The sequence below is a fragment of the Helianthus annuus genome, chromosome 16, assembly GCF_002127325.2.
Source record: "Helianthus annuus cultivar XRQ/B chromosome 16, HanXRQr2.0-SUNRISE, whole genome shotgun sequence".
Classification (NCBI taxonomy): Eukaryota; Viridiplantae; Streptophyta; class Magnoliopsida; order Asterales; family Asteraceae; genus Helianthus; species Helianthus annuus.
The window spans coordinates 194986167-195003789 of NC_035448.2; the positions used below are offsets into that span (position 1 = coordinate 194986167).

General features: G+C 34.1%; 3 protein-coding genes across 3 annotated transcripts; 2 read left to right on the top strand and 1 right to left on the bottom strand.

Annotated features, from left to right (window-relative positions):
• The first annotated feature begins 3312 nt into the window (after window positions 1–3312).
• Window positions 3313–7292, top strand: LOC110915139 (fructose-bisphosphate aldolase 3, chloroplastic). The gene is made up of 6 exons (XM_022159782.2): window positions 3313–3558; window positions 4667–4936; window positions 5039–5148; window positions 5662–5752; window positions 5833–6102; window positions 6807–7292. The coding sequence occupies exons 1-6, from the start codon at window positions 3400–3402 to the stop codon at window positions 7083–7085; spliced, it is 1179 nt and encodes a 392-aa protein (XP_022015474.1). The 5' UTR covers window positions 3313–3399; the 3' UTR covers window positions 7086–7292.
• A 2009-nt stretch (window positions 7293–9301) lies between these two features.
• LOC110917753 (calcium-binding allergen Ole e 8) lies at window positions 9302–9937 on the top strand. Its single transcript, XM_022162213.2, has one exon. It carries the CDS (start codon window positions 9409–9411, stop codon window positions 9889–9891), a length of 483 nt encoding a protein of 160 aa, XP_022017905.1. The 5' UTR covers window positions 9302–9408; the 3' UTR covers window positions 9892–9937.
• Window positions 9938–10832: 895 nt separating this feature from the next.
• Window positions 10833–16053, bottom strand: LOC110920302 (protein DETOXIFICATION 12). Its single transcript, XM_035985077.1, has 7 exons — window positions 15747–16053; window positions 13771–14315; window positions 13326–13412; window positions 13121–13177; window positions 11452–11690; window positions 11151–11356; window positions 10833–11081 (listed from the first exon to the last, which is right to left on the bottom strand). The coding sequence occupies exons 1-7, from the start codon at window positions 15984–15986 to the stop codon at window positions 10983–10985; spliced, it is 1473 nt and encodes a 490-aa protein (XP_035840970.1). The 5' UTR covers window positions 15987–16053; the 3' UTR covers window positions 10833–10982.
• Window positions 16054–17623: the final 1570 nt, after the last annotated feature.

A 17623-nucleotide genomic window follows, 5' to 3' on the forward strand; every position in this document is an offset into this window, starting at 1 on the left:
ATGAACCAAACTGACTGTAACTTTCTTTAATCTTTAGAATATGAATATGTAGTTATATTATATATCTTTATTGTATGTATTTACAGGCCGTGCAGATGCAACTGGTATACTGGGGTTAGAGGGGGCAATTCTGACCCGCATTAATAGATTTGGGTCTCTTTTAAATTGCAATGGGTCGGTTTGGGCTTCTTTCTAATAACTAACGGGTCCAATTGGGTCATCCCCTAAAACACGGATATATTTTATGGGTCAACTTGGTTCTGATTGTAAACTGGAACGGGTTATGAATATCAGAGGCGGGTTGAAGTGTTCTGCGCATCTAGGGTTTTTTTCACATCGATGTTCATAGATTTTTTGATTAATTTTCATTTGTTCTTCATAAAATAGATTGGGTTTTCCGATCAGTTTCAGTCTTTGTTCATAAACTCGATTAGTTTCAGCCGTTCTTCATAAAAACGGCTAGTTTTTTTTTCTATTGATTTAACTGGTTCTTTCATAAAATCAATTAGTTTGTTCGATTAGTTGCGGTTGTTCATACAATCAATTAGTTTTTTTTGTTTAATTTTGAGTTCGTTGTTCATAAAATTGATTACTTTATTTGATTAATTTCACTCGTTGTTCATAAAATCGATTAGTTTTTTAGATTGTTTCAGTTGTTCTTAGTGAAAGTCGATTAGTTTATTCGAATAATATTAGTGGTTCTTGATATAATCAATTAGTCCATTCGATCAATTTCAGTTGTTTTTTGTAATACCAATTAGTTTATTCAATTGTTGTTCGTAATACCAACTGGTTTATTCGATTAGTTTCAGTTCGATCTTCATTAAATCAAGTATGCTTAATCTAATTTTATAATGCTAAATCAAGTAGTAGTAATATATTATGTTATTATGATTCTGTTAGTAAACTTCAGACAACTTCAATGTTTAGATTAGTTAACTGATGTTTCTGCTTCTAAACATAGTTGATATGATCTTTATTTGAAATCAATTTCGTTAGTTTGTATTGTTTTTTTAAATGATATAAAGATGATTCATGAATCACAAACTGGCATGCTGAGTTCCTATTTTGTTGGTTTGAAATTTGTGTTTTAAAAGGTGCAGCAGAGTGCCTTAGTTGCATGTCGTTGAGCTTCTAAAGAACGGCTTGTGACGCGCGCTTCTTGTACATTGGATGATTTTATGTTATATATCCATGGATTCATCCTCAGCCAATTCAACGATTCATGAAACAATAAGCATGGATTGATTGGTGTCAAAAAGTATTAACCGTACTCAACCCGGACCCGTTTAACCCGAAAACATTGCCCCCTTGATGTACAATCCTTTTATAAAAAAGTGTTTTTTAACTGACCGACCCGAAACCCTTTCTGACCCGAACCCATTCCAACCCGAACCCGTTCTGACCCGAACCCATTCCAACCCGAACCCGTTTCGACCCCAACCAAAACAACCCTTTTTTTAATTGACCCGTTTTGACCCTAACCCGTTCTGACCCATGACCCAACCCGACCCGACCCGTTTGCCAGGTCTAACTGGGGTTATATGATATCGTGGTAGGTTTGGTTTGTTTTGTTTTCCAGTTAGCAATGCAGATGCAACCATGTTTTTATTTCATGCTTCTAGTGATTTGTCTTGTTATTAAGTCCATTTTTACATACAAAAACAATATATATATATATATATATATATATATATATATATATATATATATATATATATATATATGGGAGGGGCTCATGCGAGAACCACCCTTATTGTGAGAACCTTGAGAACCAATGTGAACACAACCTAAAATAGTTAAAAAAACCTAACCCCCACCCCCCAAAAAACCTAACCCCCCCCCCCCCCAAGCTAAAATGCTAAAAACTAAACCCCTAAAAAAATCTAAAAAAATCTAAAAAAATCAAAAAAAAAATCTAATTTTTTTTTAATATTTTTTATGCTCAAATCGCATTTTTTTTTTAATTTAAAAAAAAAATTTTTTTTTGGCTTCGAAAAGTAGCGATTTTTATATAAAAAATATTAAAAAAAAAATTTTGTGTGATTTTTAGCTATTTTTAAGCATTTTTTGTGTGTTCACATTGGTTCTCGCGGTTCTCACAATAAGAGATGGTTCTCGCATGATCTTCTCCCTAAATATATATTTAACCAGTAATAAGTTCACCTCTAAAATAATCCAAACAATTAACTTAATAAGGCTACATGAAAAACATTAGCTTATTAAATAGGACGTGCTTGCGGGCTATTGAGTTAAACCCGAATATTTGACAAATGAGCTCAAGCACGACATGGGCTTTCATGGGTTAACAAAGAGCACGCCATGTTTAACCAGCAAATTTTGCTTTCTTTAGTTTTTTGAATATATTAATATTAATAGAATAATATTCAAACATTACATACTTAAAACAAAGTTATAAAACATAATACTCATCTCTCTTTTATCTTGTAAACTTTGGTAATATATAAACGAGTAAACGTATGATCCCATCACGTAGATCCCAACACAATATGGATATGCTCACAGCTAAATGTGTTCATGTATTTTAACCGAAAATGATCAAAACCGGTATATCTGATCCACATTGTGTTTGAAATCATATTTTCATGTCATAACAGTTAAACACTAATTCAACCCGAAGGATCCCCATTTTCATACCTTTAAGAAAATTTTTGGAATATTGGATTTTAATAATTCTAACTATTCGTCGTTGGCCGCCAACAGTCCCGACTTAAAAAATAACCACTACAGTCCCAACTATTAACATATTGGCCTCCAATGGATCATGACCAACAGAACCCTAACACCGTTAGTCTCCGGTCGCCAGATAAACGTTTTGGCCGGAAAACTCAACTTTTTCGTCCCAAACCTTTTTGTAACCTTATTACGAACTTTTAGGAACCTTTTGCTAGTAAAAATCTCAATTATTGAGGTCGCCGGAAAACTCATTTTTTGCCAGAAAACTCATCTTTTGCCCGTAAAACTCAACTTTTTCGTCATAAACCTCTTTGTAACATTAGATGAGACCTTTAGGAACTTTTTTTCTGGCAAAAAAACGTTTTTTCGGCGAACGAAGACTAACGGCATTAAGGTTTTGTTAGTCAGGGTCAATTGGAGGCCAATATGTTAATGACTGACAGTGATTATTTTTGAAGTTGGGATGGTTGGCGGTCAACGGCGGATACTTGGGATTATTAAAATCCAATATTTCAAAATTTTAGTATTTAAAAGGGTAAAATCGTCATTTCTTCAGAAATTACACCTACTACTACGGTTGGTAGTTCCGCAGACCACCTTCGTCTTGTTATAAAACCCCAACGTTCCCTGCGGACTTCCCCATAAAAGCACTCTCCTTTATAAACACATCCAATTCAATACTCCCTTTTTACACTCATTTCAATGGCGTCTGCAAGTTTCGTAAAGCTACACACATCTTCTTCACCTTTCATCGGTCAACGATCCTTCAATCAACGCTCCAGATCTTCCTCTCGCTCACCTGCCGCTCGCGTGTCCGTCATCCGTGCCGGATCTTACTCCGAAGAACTTGTTCAAACCGCTGTCAGTTTCTGCTTCTTCTTCTTCTCTTTTTTTTTTTAATTGTGAATTGATTTCATTTTTGTTTTTTCAGTTTTTAGAATTTTACAAAGTTGATCTGATTTTGATTATTTGATTGCCTTTGTTAGTTAGTAGGTAATCAGATCTTAGGGTTTAGTTTAGTTTAGTTTAATTAGATTTAATATTTTAATTATTGATAGTTTGGTTACTGTTGTGGTAGGCTGAGTGGTCATATTATTCTTATTTTTATTATTTTTGTTCAAAGGACATTTTATGTTAATGTTTGAACGTGGCCTTGCCTGCTTTATTTAAAAAAAAAAATTGTTGCTTATTTGTTGACTTTTTTTCTAATGCACTGAACATGATTAGATTTTATATTCTTCATGTACTTTGCTTTTGGAAGCCAAATTCCTTTTCTTTTTCTAAAATGATATTTATGATAATTTAAAATTGAATTTAGAGTCTTCATTTGTGAACTATATACATCTGAAATGAAGTATATTTCTAGGCCTGTGAACGAACCGAACGTTCGTGAACTTGTTCGGCGGGAAGTTCGTTTATATATTAAACGAATGAACATGAACACAATTTTTTGTTCATTTATTTATGTTTGTTTGTTTCGATTTAAATGCATAAGTAGTTAAATTTATATCAATATTAAACATAAAAGAACTTTCTAATACTTACACAAATAGAACTGATTGGTAATTGGGCTTTCTAGTAATAAAAATGGGTTTTTTTCCAATGGAATTTATTGTAAATAATCGCTAATTTATATAAAAAATTACTTTATGTTCATTACTTCATTTATATTTAGTAAATTATGTTCATTTGTGTTGTTTATTGTTTGTTAAATTAAGTTCGTTTAAGTTTGTTTACGTTCGTTTAGGTTTTAAACAAACAAACATAAACGAACACGAACATGTCCATTTTCTTAATAAATGAACACGAACAAAAAATGTGTTAAATGAAATGTTCGTGTTCGGTTAAAACTAAGTGAATGAACATGAACGTGCCTCTATTCGTGTTCATTCGGTTCATTTACAGGCCTATTAATACATCTGAAGTGATCTTTGGTAAATTACTAAATGTTCTTTACCTTTTGGATTAGAAAACAATCGCATCACCTGGTCGCGGTATCCTCGCAATCGATGAATCAAACGCAACTTGTGGAAAGAGATTAGCGTCTATCGGATTAGACAACACTGAAGCCAACAGACAAGCGTACCGACAACTTCTGTTGACCACACCTGGCTTAGGTCAATACATCTCCGGTTCCATCCTATTTGAGGAAACTCTATTTCAGTCAACTACAGATGGAAAGAAAATGGTTGACTGCTTGCGTGAACAGAACATCGTACCCGGAATCAAAGTTGACAAGGTACGAGTTTACTGTTTACGACCCATGGTTCAAGATTCTCGAAAACAATTCGTTAACCATATAACTTTACCTTACATGTTTAGTTATGTATGTCTTTCACAGGGTTTGGTTCCATTACCAGGATCCAACAATGAATCTTGGTGCCAAGGGTTAGACGGGTTGGCTTCTAGATCAGCCGAGTATTACAAGCAAGGAGCTCGTTTTGCCAAGTGGTGAGACATATATCATAATTAGTGTACTAGATAATATAAAGAGTAAAACGCCGTTTCGTCCCTGAGGTTTGGCCAGTTTGGTGACTTTCGTCCAAAGGTATTGTTTTCCGCATCTGGATCCAAAAGGTTTGAAATCTTGCCTTTTTCATTCGGCTCGTTAACTCCATCTATTTTTCTATGTTAAGTCAGAGGTATTTCCATCTTTTTAGCTAACCTAAAGGGCAAATTGGTCTTTTTCACTTTATGTAAAAAGACCGAATACACCTGAAAAAGACCGAATTGCCCTTTAAGTCAACAAAAAAGACGGAAATACCCCCTGACTTAAATGGATGGAGTTAATGAGCCGGATGAAAATGGAATGATTTCAAACCTTTTGGATCCAGATGCGAAAAAACAAACCTTTGGACGAAAGTCATAAAACTGGTCAAACCTGAGGGACGAAAATGACATTTTACTCTAATATAAATGTGACATAGTATTGATAAATAACTATCATCTTATGTTCTTTTCTAGGAGAACTGTTGTCAGCATCCCATGTGGTCCTTCTGCTTTGGCTGTGAAAGAAGCTGCTTGGGGACTTGCACGTTACGCTGCTATTTCTCAGGTTTGTTTATCTTTAACGTATTTAGTTGACTTGACAAAATGTGATATGTAATTCATTATACTTATGATCACTTTGTGTAGGACAACGGGTTGGTGCCAATAGTGGAGCCCGAGATCCTTCTTGACGGGGACCACTCAATTGACACGACACTCGAAGTCGCTGAAAGAGTTTGGGCCGAGGTTTTCTATTACCTAGCGGAAAACAATGTTATGTTTGAAGGGATTTTGCTTAAGCCCAGTATGGTTACACCAGGGGCGGACCACAAGGAAAAGGCTGATCCCGAAACCATCGCTAAATATACACTCACCATGCTCAAGAGGCGGGTCCCACCTGCTGTTCCAGGAATTATGGTATGCATTCCTAACGAACATAAACGGACGTTCACGAACATAAATGAACTGAACGAACACGGACATATAGTCAAACACATTTTTTTGTTCATGTTCATATATTAAGAAAATGATCACGTTCGTGTTCGTTCGTTTAAAACCCAAACGGACAGTTCACGAACATACATGAACATAATTTAACAAACAGTAAACAATACTAATGAATGTAATTGAAGAAACATAAATGAACACAACTGAACGTAATTTTAATTACGAAAGTAATTTTTTTTATAAATTAGTGATTAATTATGATAATTTCCATTGGAAAACCCATTTTTATTACTAGAAAGCCCAATTACCAATTAGTTATAGTTATAAATGTAGTTAGAAAGTTTCCTTTATGTTTAATATTTATATAAATATGACTGACTACTTATGTATTTAAATTGAAACAAACAAGCTTAAACGAACGAACATAAAGAAACGTAAATAAACGAACATAAATGAATGAACAAAACGTGTGTTCATGTTAAATGAACAAAACATTGTGTTCATGTTCGTTCGTTCGTTTATTAAATAAAAGAACTTCCCGCCGAACAGTTCATGAACGTTCGGTTCGTTTATAGGTCTATTGAACAGGTCAAATGGGTTCAACTAAATTTGGTATAGTTAACCTTTTAAACTTGTTATGTTGATTTCTAAGTGAAGAAATTTTGGTTATGTAGTTTTTGTCAGGAGGACAATCTGAAATGGAAGCTACACTAAACCTACACGCAATGAATCAAAGTCCAAACCCGTGGCACGTGTCGTTCTCGTACGCACGTGCACTTCAAAACTCCGTGCTCAAGGCATGGCAAGGAAGGCCCGAGAATGTAGAAGCGGGCCAGAAAGCACTATTGGCCCGTGCAAAAGCAAACTCATTGGCCCAGCTTGGAAAGTATTCAGCTGAAGGTGAAAGTGAGGATGCTAAGAAAGGAATGTTTGTCAAGGGCTACACTTACTAGTCGAGTTATGAAAGAAATTCACTTGTATCTGTTTTGATGCCTACTTGTAATTTTTTATTTTGTTGAATAATGTGGTCTGCGAAGATTATGAGAATACTAAGAATTGACCGTTGTTGAGTATGAGGGGTAGCAACCCCAAAAACGAACACTCTATATTGATGCGAATTGGTTTACCTATATAGATTAACCGCTATCCTTTTTGTATCGTATCATTTTCTTATTTTCTAATGCTCTAATGAGCGAAATTAGAATAACGGGTCAGATGGGTTTACTATGAGAAGTTTGCTTCAATTGTAACTCATGCTTGTGATTCTGCTGGTAAGCATTTTGCCATCGATTTACTCGCTTTCAAGAACTTCTACTTGTGAACAATGTTTGGATACACAAAATGGGGTTTTTTTTTTTTTTTTTTTTTTTTTTTTTTTTTTTTTGTGAAATCGCGCAACTTGGAGCAAATTTATCTGTTAAACAGTGAAGAGAGAGTGCGGCTTGATTGACGGTTCAGTTGCTCATATATTCATTGTCTTTTAATTTTTAACAATACCATACCCACTAAAACTTGTCAATTTGATTGTGCATATACTACCAACAAATGGAGGGAGTTATACATACATATAATAATGTGTGATTAATAGTCGATATGATCCTGTAGCAAATATTTTTATTTTCGGAACCTTTTGGCATGATTTTATACATGAATTATTGAAATGATATGATATGATATCAAGAATCTGTTTTATGCAGATGAATCACCCAAAATCTTAAACAATCAACAAAATTGGTGGTAGAAACACCTCACAAATGACTAAATGTCATCGATGGCGCTGAATTTTGGCCGTTATCAACGAAACCATATTTCTGTGTTGTTATTGGCAAATCAAGGAGGTTTCAATTGGTAATTTTCATCTCCTATGACAAAAGATTCTACGTTTGACTTTTATAAATCTAAGATGTGTTTATTTGACTTTTATAAATCAATCAAAGATGTGTTTATTTGACTTTTAAAATCACAGATGTGTTTTTTTTAATGCAAGATGTAAAACATGCATAACTGGAAACTAAACATGCTTTAAGCTAATTTTATGGGTGAAATGGGCCAGCTGATGGAGGGCAGCTCTAAGACTAAGAGTCCTATTGTTAAGTTTAAAGTTAAGATCCTTAAAGATGAGTTGTAAGAACATTTCTATCGAGTTAGATTAGGATTCGCGGGTTGAGTTCTGTTTTATAAATGTTTTTATATTTAAATGGTTGAGTTAGTTCATATGTTTTTTGGGTGCCAAAAATCCTGCTGCATACAACATAAGTCGAGTTTAAACTTTTGTATGATAACGTATAGTGTTGACAAAATCCGTTCAAAGAGTCCTAAGTTACCTACACAGATATTTCTTATACCTCCTCACTTACACGTATCTATAACGTCAAAATCTACCCACATTCGCAGCGCAGCACGAGCTAATTGCTAGTTTTGTGACAAGTACTAAAAGATTTGTCTTTTGTTTTTGTTTTTTTAAGAAAGGCGAAATAAAAAGATTAGTTAAAATTTGTAAATATGAAAACTTGGGAAATTTTGAAGTTTTCGTATAAGTAAGGATAAAATAGTTATTTTATAATTTATTGTAATAAAACAAATAAAAAAATGGGCAAGTTTGCTTTTTTTTTCATTAAGGAATTGAAAATATGCAATCTTAATTTTAGATCGGATGAATATGTAATTAAGGAGGATTAGAAGTGGAATTTTGTCGTAGTTTGTACACATAATCATAATAATAATAATAATAATAATAATAATAATAATAATAATAATAATAATAATAATTATTATTATTATTATTATTATTAATAATTATTATTATAAAACATACATTAGACATATCATTAAAACTTTACATAAATAATAGGCTTTTTAGCCTTCCGAACCCAACTCGAGCTCGATAAGTGAAACAAAGGTTCAAGCTTACTTAAACTTGATTCAATTTAAACTTTTAACAAACCAATCTTAAATAACTCGCAAGCGGCTTAACACCTTTACCCTTGTGCTCTTAAAAAGCCGATTACAAAGCAAAAAAGAGGAGACAAACGTCAATGGTGTCCATTAATTTTGACCAATATCAATATAATTTTATTGGTTACTTTTTGGCTAAAATATATACACCCTTATTTATTTGATCATAACCTTTTTAACCAACTAAAAATTAACATTTTTTCATATCCACTAACATACCAAACATCACATTTCCACACATTTGTACCAACATTCTCAATATCTTATCAAAACATCCTCCCTCTTTACAAACCTAAAAACAAACATAACTAACTTTTCAAAATGGCGCCAGAAAGTAACAAACAATCAATATTCCCAACGGACAAAGAAGAAGTCAAGAAAATCTTCAACCGTTTCGACACCAACGGCGACGGTCAAATCTCCGAAGACGAGCTAACTGGCATTTTGAAATCACTCGGGTCCGACACATCTCACGACGAGGTGAAGCGGGTAATGGCTGAAATCGATGCTAATTCCGACGGTTTCATTAGCCTTGATGAGTTTATCTCATTCTGCAAAGGAATAGAGTCTGAAGGAGACGCGATCGATGATCTCAAGCAAGCGTTTAGGTTATACGATTTGAATAATAATGGAGTGATATCTGCAAATGAGTTGCATCAGATTTTGAGTCGGTTGGGGGAAAACTACACGGTTGAAAGTTGCGCGAATATGATCAAGTCTGTTGATTCTGATGGTGATGGATTTGTTGATTTTGAAGAATTTAAGAAGATGATGTCCAGAAAGGAAGGTGATGGTGCAATGTAGAATTTTTTTACAACATTTTGCTTAAGAAACATGTTATGAGAATTTTTTTATTGTGTTAAAATTCATGTATTGTATATAAGTTAAATAATGAAAATGATATAATTCATAAACATGTAAATACTTCTTATAACTAAAAACTATATAATTTATACATCTACAAATACTTTCTTTTATACAACATTTGATTACACGTGTATTCACGGGTTGAATAAAGGAAAAACGTGCTCGATATATTTGTAAATTTAATCGTCTACAGTTCGCTTGCGTATGTGCATATAATGTATATATGTGTGGGCCCTCGGGCAGGCAAAAGTGAAAGTCCACTAGTTTTAACGTTATTTTACTAATTTCGTGAAAATAACGTTAAAAGCAGGGGCGGTTAATCATGCATCATGTGGTGGTGTTGATAGCTGAGAGACAAGAGGGTATCTGCACTAATCGGCCTTTGTCTTAATTGTTGAGTGTTATATGTCTTATGTCCAAGGCTTGATGCAAAACTACTATCGAGCTGGGTGTCTAACTGGAAGCAGCTTCTAGATTCCAAACTCAAACTTATAACTATCCACGATGAAATATGATTTTATTGCTTTAGATAAATGTCGAAAAGAAGCAAAATGGTTATGTCAATTGTGATAGCGAAACAACATTTGGCAAAGCTTATTGCAGTGTATAACGGTTAATAAGTCACACCCAAGTACATATAAGTTGGAGTTAAGGTGTTGCTCCCCTTAAGGTCAAGGGTTTGAGCCCTGTCAAAATCTGATGTAATTTAAGCCGCTAAAAAAAGTATAGATAAATACAATATAAGCTATGTAAACATACAACACTGTAAATCCACTTACGACAAGTTTTTAACAAAGGAAACCTAACACATTCGACTCAAGAGCCCAAGATACAAGTTCAATGTGACAACTTGTACAAAAATGGTATGTTATTATGGGGGGGGGGGGGGGGAGTAAATAAACTTTAAGTCCATTCCTTATAACAAAAAGATTGCCAATGACACACATGCTAATCAAAAACATGAAGTGACAATGCTAATCTTTTTAACAACCAACAAAACATGGGCATAGTCACAAAACTAGCACCATTTAACTAAGTAAACTAGTGCTTTCTATGTTACTTATGGGTACACTTAATCCCTCCAACAATGATTCTTCCTCGAATAACCTTTCCCTCACCTTCACCGCCTACACAATATAAAAACCCATCACAAATATACGACCAATTTGTACAAATATGTTAGAGGTAGAGCATACCTGTTTTTCATAATTTGTACAAATCGCTACAGTACTAAGAAGGGTAAGTTGTATAAAGGCGCCCACGAGTATCCCAATCCATAGACCCACCCCCCGTAGTGAGGTGCAAAACCCCAATATAGCAGCGATCGGGATTCCAGCAAGATAGAATGCTGCAAGATTAATGTAAGCCCCTAAATGTTGCCATCCAACGCCTCTCGCAACACCTGTTTGATATATGACCAACAGATTAACATATTATTAAAACAAATATATTTTAACATCAAAGTCTTAAAGACAAAAGGCTTTATATATATATAACCTGAAAGGGTTCCTTGTAGACTATCCATCAAAATGTTTAGGCAGAGAAGAGGTGCCATCTTTGTGACATAATCGACAACTTCCTTCTCATTAGTGAAAATGTAACCGAAAACATGTCGGCTGACAAACACACTTGTGCTAACTATACTTGTCTCGACAATCGCAATAAGAAGGACAACGTGGACAGCCACACGAGCACTTTGTGGGTTTCCAGCTCCTAGTTCGTTCGAGACTCTAGTGCTGGAAAAGAAAAGGCAGAGCAACTACAAACATATTAGGAGTTAATAGCCAAAATGGTCCCTGAGGCTTGCTTACTTTTGCCACTTTAGTCCAAATTCTAAAATTTTTAAATCTGGGTCCTTGAGGTTTGCATTTTGTTGCCATTTTAGTCCAAATTTCAAAAACAGTAATATTAATTATGAAAAACTCATATTAATTATAATAACACTAATATTAATTATAAAAAACTCATATTAATATCAATAACACTAATATTAATTATAAAAAACTCATATTAATTATAATAACTCTAATATTAATTATAAAAAACTCATATTAATTATACTAACTCTAATCTTTCTATACTAATAAATGAAAATCTTTTTTGGACACGTGTCATTTCCTGGTGATTTCTCACCTTATTTTTCTATTTATCTCTAATATTAAATAATAATAATAATAATAATAATAATAATAATTTTAAATAAAAATATTAGATAAGAATAAATACTTAGATAAGGATAAACATTTGTTTTTATTATGATGATAATAATAATAATTTTAAACAAAAAATTAGTTAAAAATACACGTTTAACAAAATAAAATGTTATAATAAGTAAATAGTACATTAAAGTTTATTTTTAAAGTATAAATCTATAGTAAGTAAATAGTACATCAATGTTCATTTTTAAAAGATAAATCTTGATTATTGTTTGTATTAACATATAACATTATATTTTATTCAACACGTGTAATATACGAGTTTATTTAAAAGTATATCTTTTATTATTTATTATATAAAATTATATTTATGCAACCCGTGTAATACACGGGTTTTAACCTAGTATTAATTATAAAAACTCATATTAATTATAATAACTCGTATAGGCCTGTAGGTGTAGTATAGGTCTCGCATAGGACTATAGGTCTAGTTTAGGTCTCGTATAGGCCTATACAGGTGTTGTGTTATATCATGTACTTGTTATTTTTATTTATTTAAAATAGAAAACTTGTTTTTGTATAAAAGTTTGCTAAAACGATTAATATTGTATAAAATGTTTGTTAAAAAAATTAAAAAAAAACTTATATACGCCCCATATAGGCCTATACGTGGCATATATGGGGCATGGGTCATATATGAGACCTATACGAGGGGTCCTATACGCCCCGTATAGGCCTATACGAGGCATATAGGAGCAGTCAAACCAGAACTGACATGAGTCAGACACTGAATTTGATGTAACCCTATACGCCTCGTATAGGCCTATACGAGGCATATACGTGGCAAATGGTGTCTAAATAGGCAGATAGGGTGTGTGGATAGTTTGAGCCTTATATATACATGTATGTAATATTAGATCTAAAGGTGATAACTGATAATAATGACTCGTTTACCTACGAATCGGTTGACTACCATCTGTTAAAGAAATGAAACATGATAGTTTACTAACCTGATGCCAGCCCCAAATCCATAAGCTATGGCATAAAGTGTAGCAATAGTGTTGAGGCTGTTCAAGAGATGCACAACAAATTAACTAATATCATTACCTTTTTTGGCATATAAAACTGGTTTCATCTGAACACGTGCTTATTCCTAGCCTCGAATAGCGATTTGTTAATGAAAATGAGTGAAACAATAAAGAAATTGTCGCGTACCATATAGAGAGTACTGAAGTTTCAAGCTCCGGATTAGGCAGAAGACCAGACAACAATATTAGAAACTCATATGACCACCATTCAAGACTGCAAGTGATGTTTAGAACACATTAATAAATGTGACAAGGAATAAAGTCTACTAAAATAAGTGTTTTGGACAAAAAATAATGTACAAATATGATGGGGTTTTTTTCCGCAGATAAAACACTAGTTAAATCATGGGAAATATTTGCGTATATGATCATCTCTAGTCAGGTGTCCTTATTTATGTCCTTACCATTGAATGATTGACATGTCACGTCACTCCATTTTTTTAAGATATAAGAACAAATTCATGTTGCTGACGTGACATGACTTGACAGTTGTAAGGACAAAGCTAAGGACATATGAGTGTTGATGGATTAATTGCGTGTGTTCGGGAGAGATATAGACAGGATTAATTTACCAGATCATGACAGCTGACGGGATAGCATAGCTAAAGAACTGTTTCATCCCATGCAACGCCTCAAGCGATATAGGAGCACGGGTTTTTTCACACGATGGCGAATATTTCATGTAAAAAAACAGAAAAGTAACATTCAACCACATTGCAATATCCATTGATATGGCTGCTCCAATGTTTTTTAATCCTGTTTTATATACTAGAACCCAACAAAGAGGAATGTGTATACATAAAGCAACACTTGAGCTAATGAGCATAGCCAACAACATGCTTTGCATTTGGAAATATCTAATAAGTGGTTGAAGTGTTGCATAAGCGAAGAGTGCCGGAATAAGCCATGTTATGAATTTTCCAGCTTCATGTGAAATCGAAGGGCTTTGGCCCATTAAAATGAGTATATTTTCCATGTGTTTCCATAAGACGGATAGAGGAATGCACACTAGTAGAAGAGAGAAGATGGCTGTGTATATTTGAGCTCCGAATTTTCGGTATTGTTGAGCTCCATATGCTTGTCCACATAATGTTTCTAGTGCACTTGCCATTCCCAACTGTAGGTTCAAAATGTCCAAAACATCATTAGATTTGCTTCAAACTCATTGAATCTAAGTGCATAAAGTCTCTATCTATTATATTAAGTGGACATTTGATACTTAATAGACTCATGAGTAATCTAATACCTTTTATGTGCTACATGAAAAAGACATCTTCAACCATAATACCTTTTCATGTTGGTGTTAAATAACTAACTTATAACCAATTTAATAATAGTACTTAGGTTATAGTTATACTTAGGACATTTATAATAATAACAACAATTTCCAAAAGGCTCGAGTTTGGCTTGTTTTCTGGGAACAAGCATCTACAACTTTGTTGGTTTAATCCCGATTTCGTTAGTTTGTTAAAGTCTAGTTAGAAAATTCCGTTAGTGGAGTTACTACCTAAAGTGTAATTAGAAGATAGTTTGTGTTAATGTTGTAATAGGTAATAAACTAACCGATGCGTTGCATCTTTTAGGGGAACCGTCGTGTCGCGTCGCTTCTAATGAGACCTCTGTCCATGTATAAATAGGGTTGTTGGTGTTGGGTTTATGGAGGCTTAATTAGTTAATTGGGCCCGTTTTAGAATACACAAAAGCGACATACTAATTAAACTGAAGACCGAAGGCAGGCTCAACCCGTTTCATTTAATTATAGCCCATTTACTTGTTTTCTTAAGGATAAATTATAAACCCTAATATGTAATCATGGGTCAAGTTATTCTACAAAGACTCCGAATTTGTAAGAAGTGTAAGAAAGATTTATAGAGTGATAAGTGTCCAACAACCTAAAATTAAACCCACTACATCACCACCCAAAGTCTAAACACCCACCCCCACCCCCAGGCAAAAAAAAACTATGCCTCACCAAAAAAACCTCAAAAAGACCTAACCCCCACCCCCCCCCCCCCACAAAAAAAAAAAGCTAAAAAAAATTTAAAAAAAACTAAACACCCACCACCACCCAAAAACCTAAACCCCCACCCCCCCACCCCTCGGCAAAAAGAAAAAAAAAAAGAAATTGGGTGGGTGTGGGGTGGGGGTAAGGGGGTTTAGGTTTTTGGGTGGTGGTGGATGTTTAAGGCCTTTTTTTTTTGTAGTGGGTTTTTTTAGGAGCCTTTGTACCCTTCTTACAATTAGGAGCCTTTGTATTTGATCATAGTCTAATCATAAAATGATGATCTTGTACTTGTAATTTCTCGAGCAATAATACTATATCCCGCTTGCAATCCGTGGATGTTTGTCAGCTTAAACCAAACTACGCAAATCAATATTATGTCCCTAAAGCTTCATGTTGACAAAATTAGTTAGAAAAGTGAAAAATATAGCAAACTCTTGCAGTTTTCAAATTCACTATTCAGCATTGTAAAAACTTACATACATAAGAGTGTCTATGTGTGTGTGATATATATATATATATAGACAGAAGTGAGTAGGTACATACGAGTAAGCTGAAACCAGTGACGCTAGAAATGGAGATGGCAATGGCGGTGCTAGAAAGAGCGAGCTCGCCGATGTGACCGACCATCATAACGGAGACAACTTGCAACAAATACTGAGATAGAGTCACTGCCACCATTGGGCCTGCTATGTACCCGAATTTCTTTGCTTCTTCACCAAACACACTCCATGTTATATGTCTACTATATCTATCTCTTGTTTCTGATAATAAACCCTCTTGCATCTTCGGTCAACCGGAATCCGATAATCTTCTTCTTGCTGTTGTTGTTGTTGTGACCCTGTGAGTACGTAAGTATTATTGAAGGAGCAATCAATATATTTATGGTTTTGCTGGCAACTAATTTATGACAGTTAATGCATGCATGTCAAACAAAATATCACTATAACTGATAATTAATATGTCCTTCCATCTGCAGCGCAGTGGTTGTGACATCCGGGTGAAGGCTCAGCTCGGGATTTAAACCGGGTTCGAGTCCAACGGGGGGCGAGGGTTTACCCTTTCCACGGGGTTCCCGCGCATCAGGGGTGTGCTACGCTTTCTAACAGTGGTCGAGTATTCGGCCTTTGGACATAGCTCCGAAAGGGTGGGTTTACACGTGGAAAGCAGTTAGCCGTTCAAAAAAAAAAAAAAAAAAAACTGATAATTAATACATTTATTTTCTGACATGTATTTTTAATGGTAAATATTACTCCTGCTCTATTTTACGTCAATTATCTTAAATTATTTCCTTTACTCGTGTTTTTTCAATGGCCTGGGACTATCAATACTCATCCCATCGTTATCCATCCTAGGGTGTCGGAATGGTGGTGGTAGTTGTTGTTGTTGTGACGATGTCAGTGGTGGTGGAATTGGGGCGGTAGTCACAACGACAATGACATATGTGTTGGTACCGTGGTAGTGGTGGTTGTAGTGATTGTGACATGATGGTGATGGCTTTGATAATTTATTCATAATTTGCAAAAAAAAAAAAGTTAAACTAATTTACTTAAATAGGGTATTAGTTCTAATTTCATTTAATCTCCAACCAAACATGTTATTATATGAATTTGGATTTCAATTCTAACTAAATCAGCGAACCTTACATAATAGGAATGAAATTTGGATTCTAATTCCAGTAAGTTTTAACGTAGCAAACCGCGCTTGTAGCATTCCAAATTTTGATATAATTTATTTCGGATATTATATAGTTAAACTTCTCTATCTTATGCCAATTTTAACTTTTAGGTAAATTGGCTATACTTTATTAATATATGAAGCATGGGCTCAGACTCATTTGTTAAAGGAGCTTACTTTTACGCTTTGGATCGTTTAAGCTCGTTTTGATTCAGACTTCTGGTGAGTTGATCTCGAATACCTATGAACGACTCGACTGGTATACACCCTCAAAACAAAAAGATAATAGCACTTAGGGGACTAGGGGTGGTTCACTAGTGATGGAATTCCATCACTCCCACTATCCAATCAAGTAATGCCATGTCATCAATCCAATTTCCATCACTAGTGATAGAAATGTAGGAGGGGTGGAATCACTAGTGATGGAATTCTATCACTCCCTCCCAATTTTTTAATTTTTTATTTTAAATTACAAATTAACAATAAAACACTAAAATTAAAAATTTCATTAATTTTAAAACATACTACTTCAATTTCACATACTAGAAACATACAATTTGTAAAAAAAAAAAAAAAAAAAACCTACTACTCGAATTTAACATACTAGAAACATACAATTTAAAAAAAAAAAAAAAAAAAAAAAAAACCTACTCCTCGTCCGAATCCGGAAACTCCAAACCTAGAGAACCTACTAGTTCGATTAAATCGAATCTCAACCGAAAGTGAGTTTCTTCGTTACGCAATTG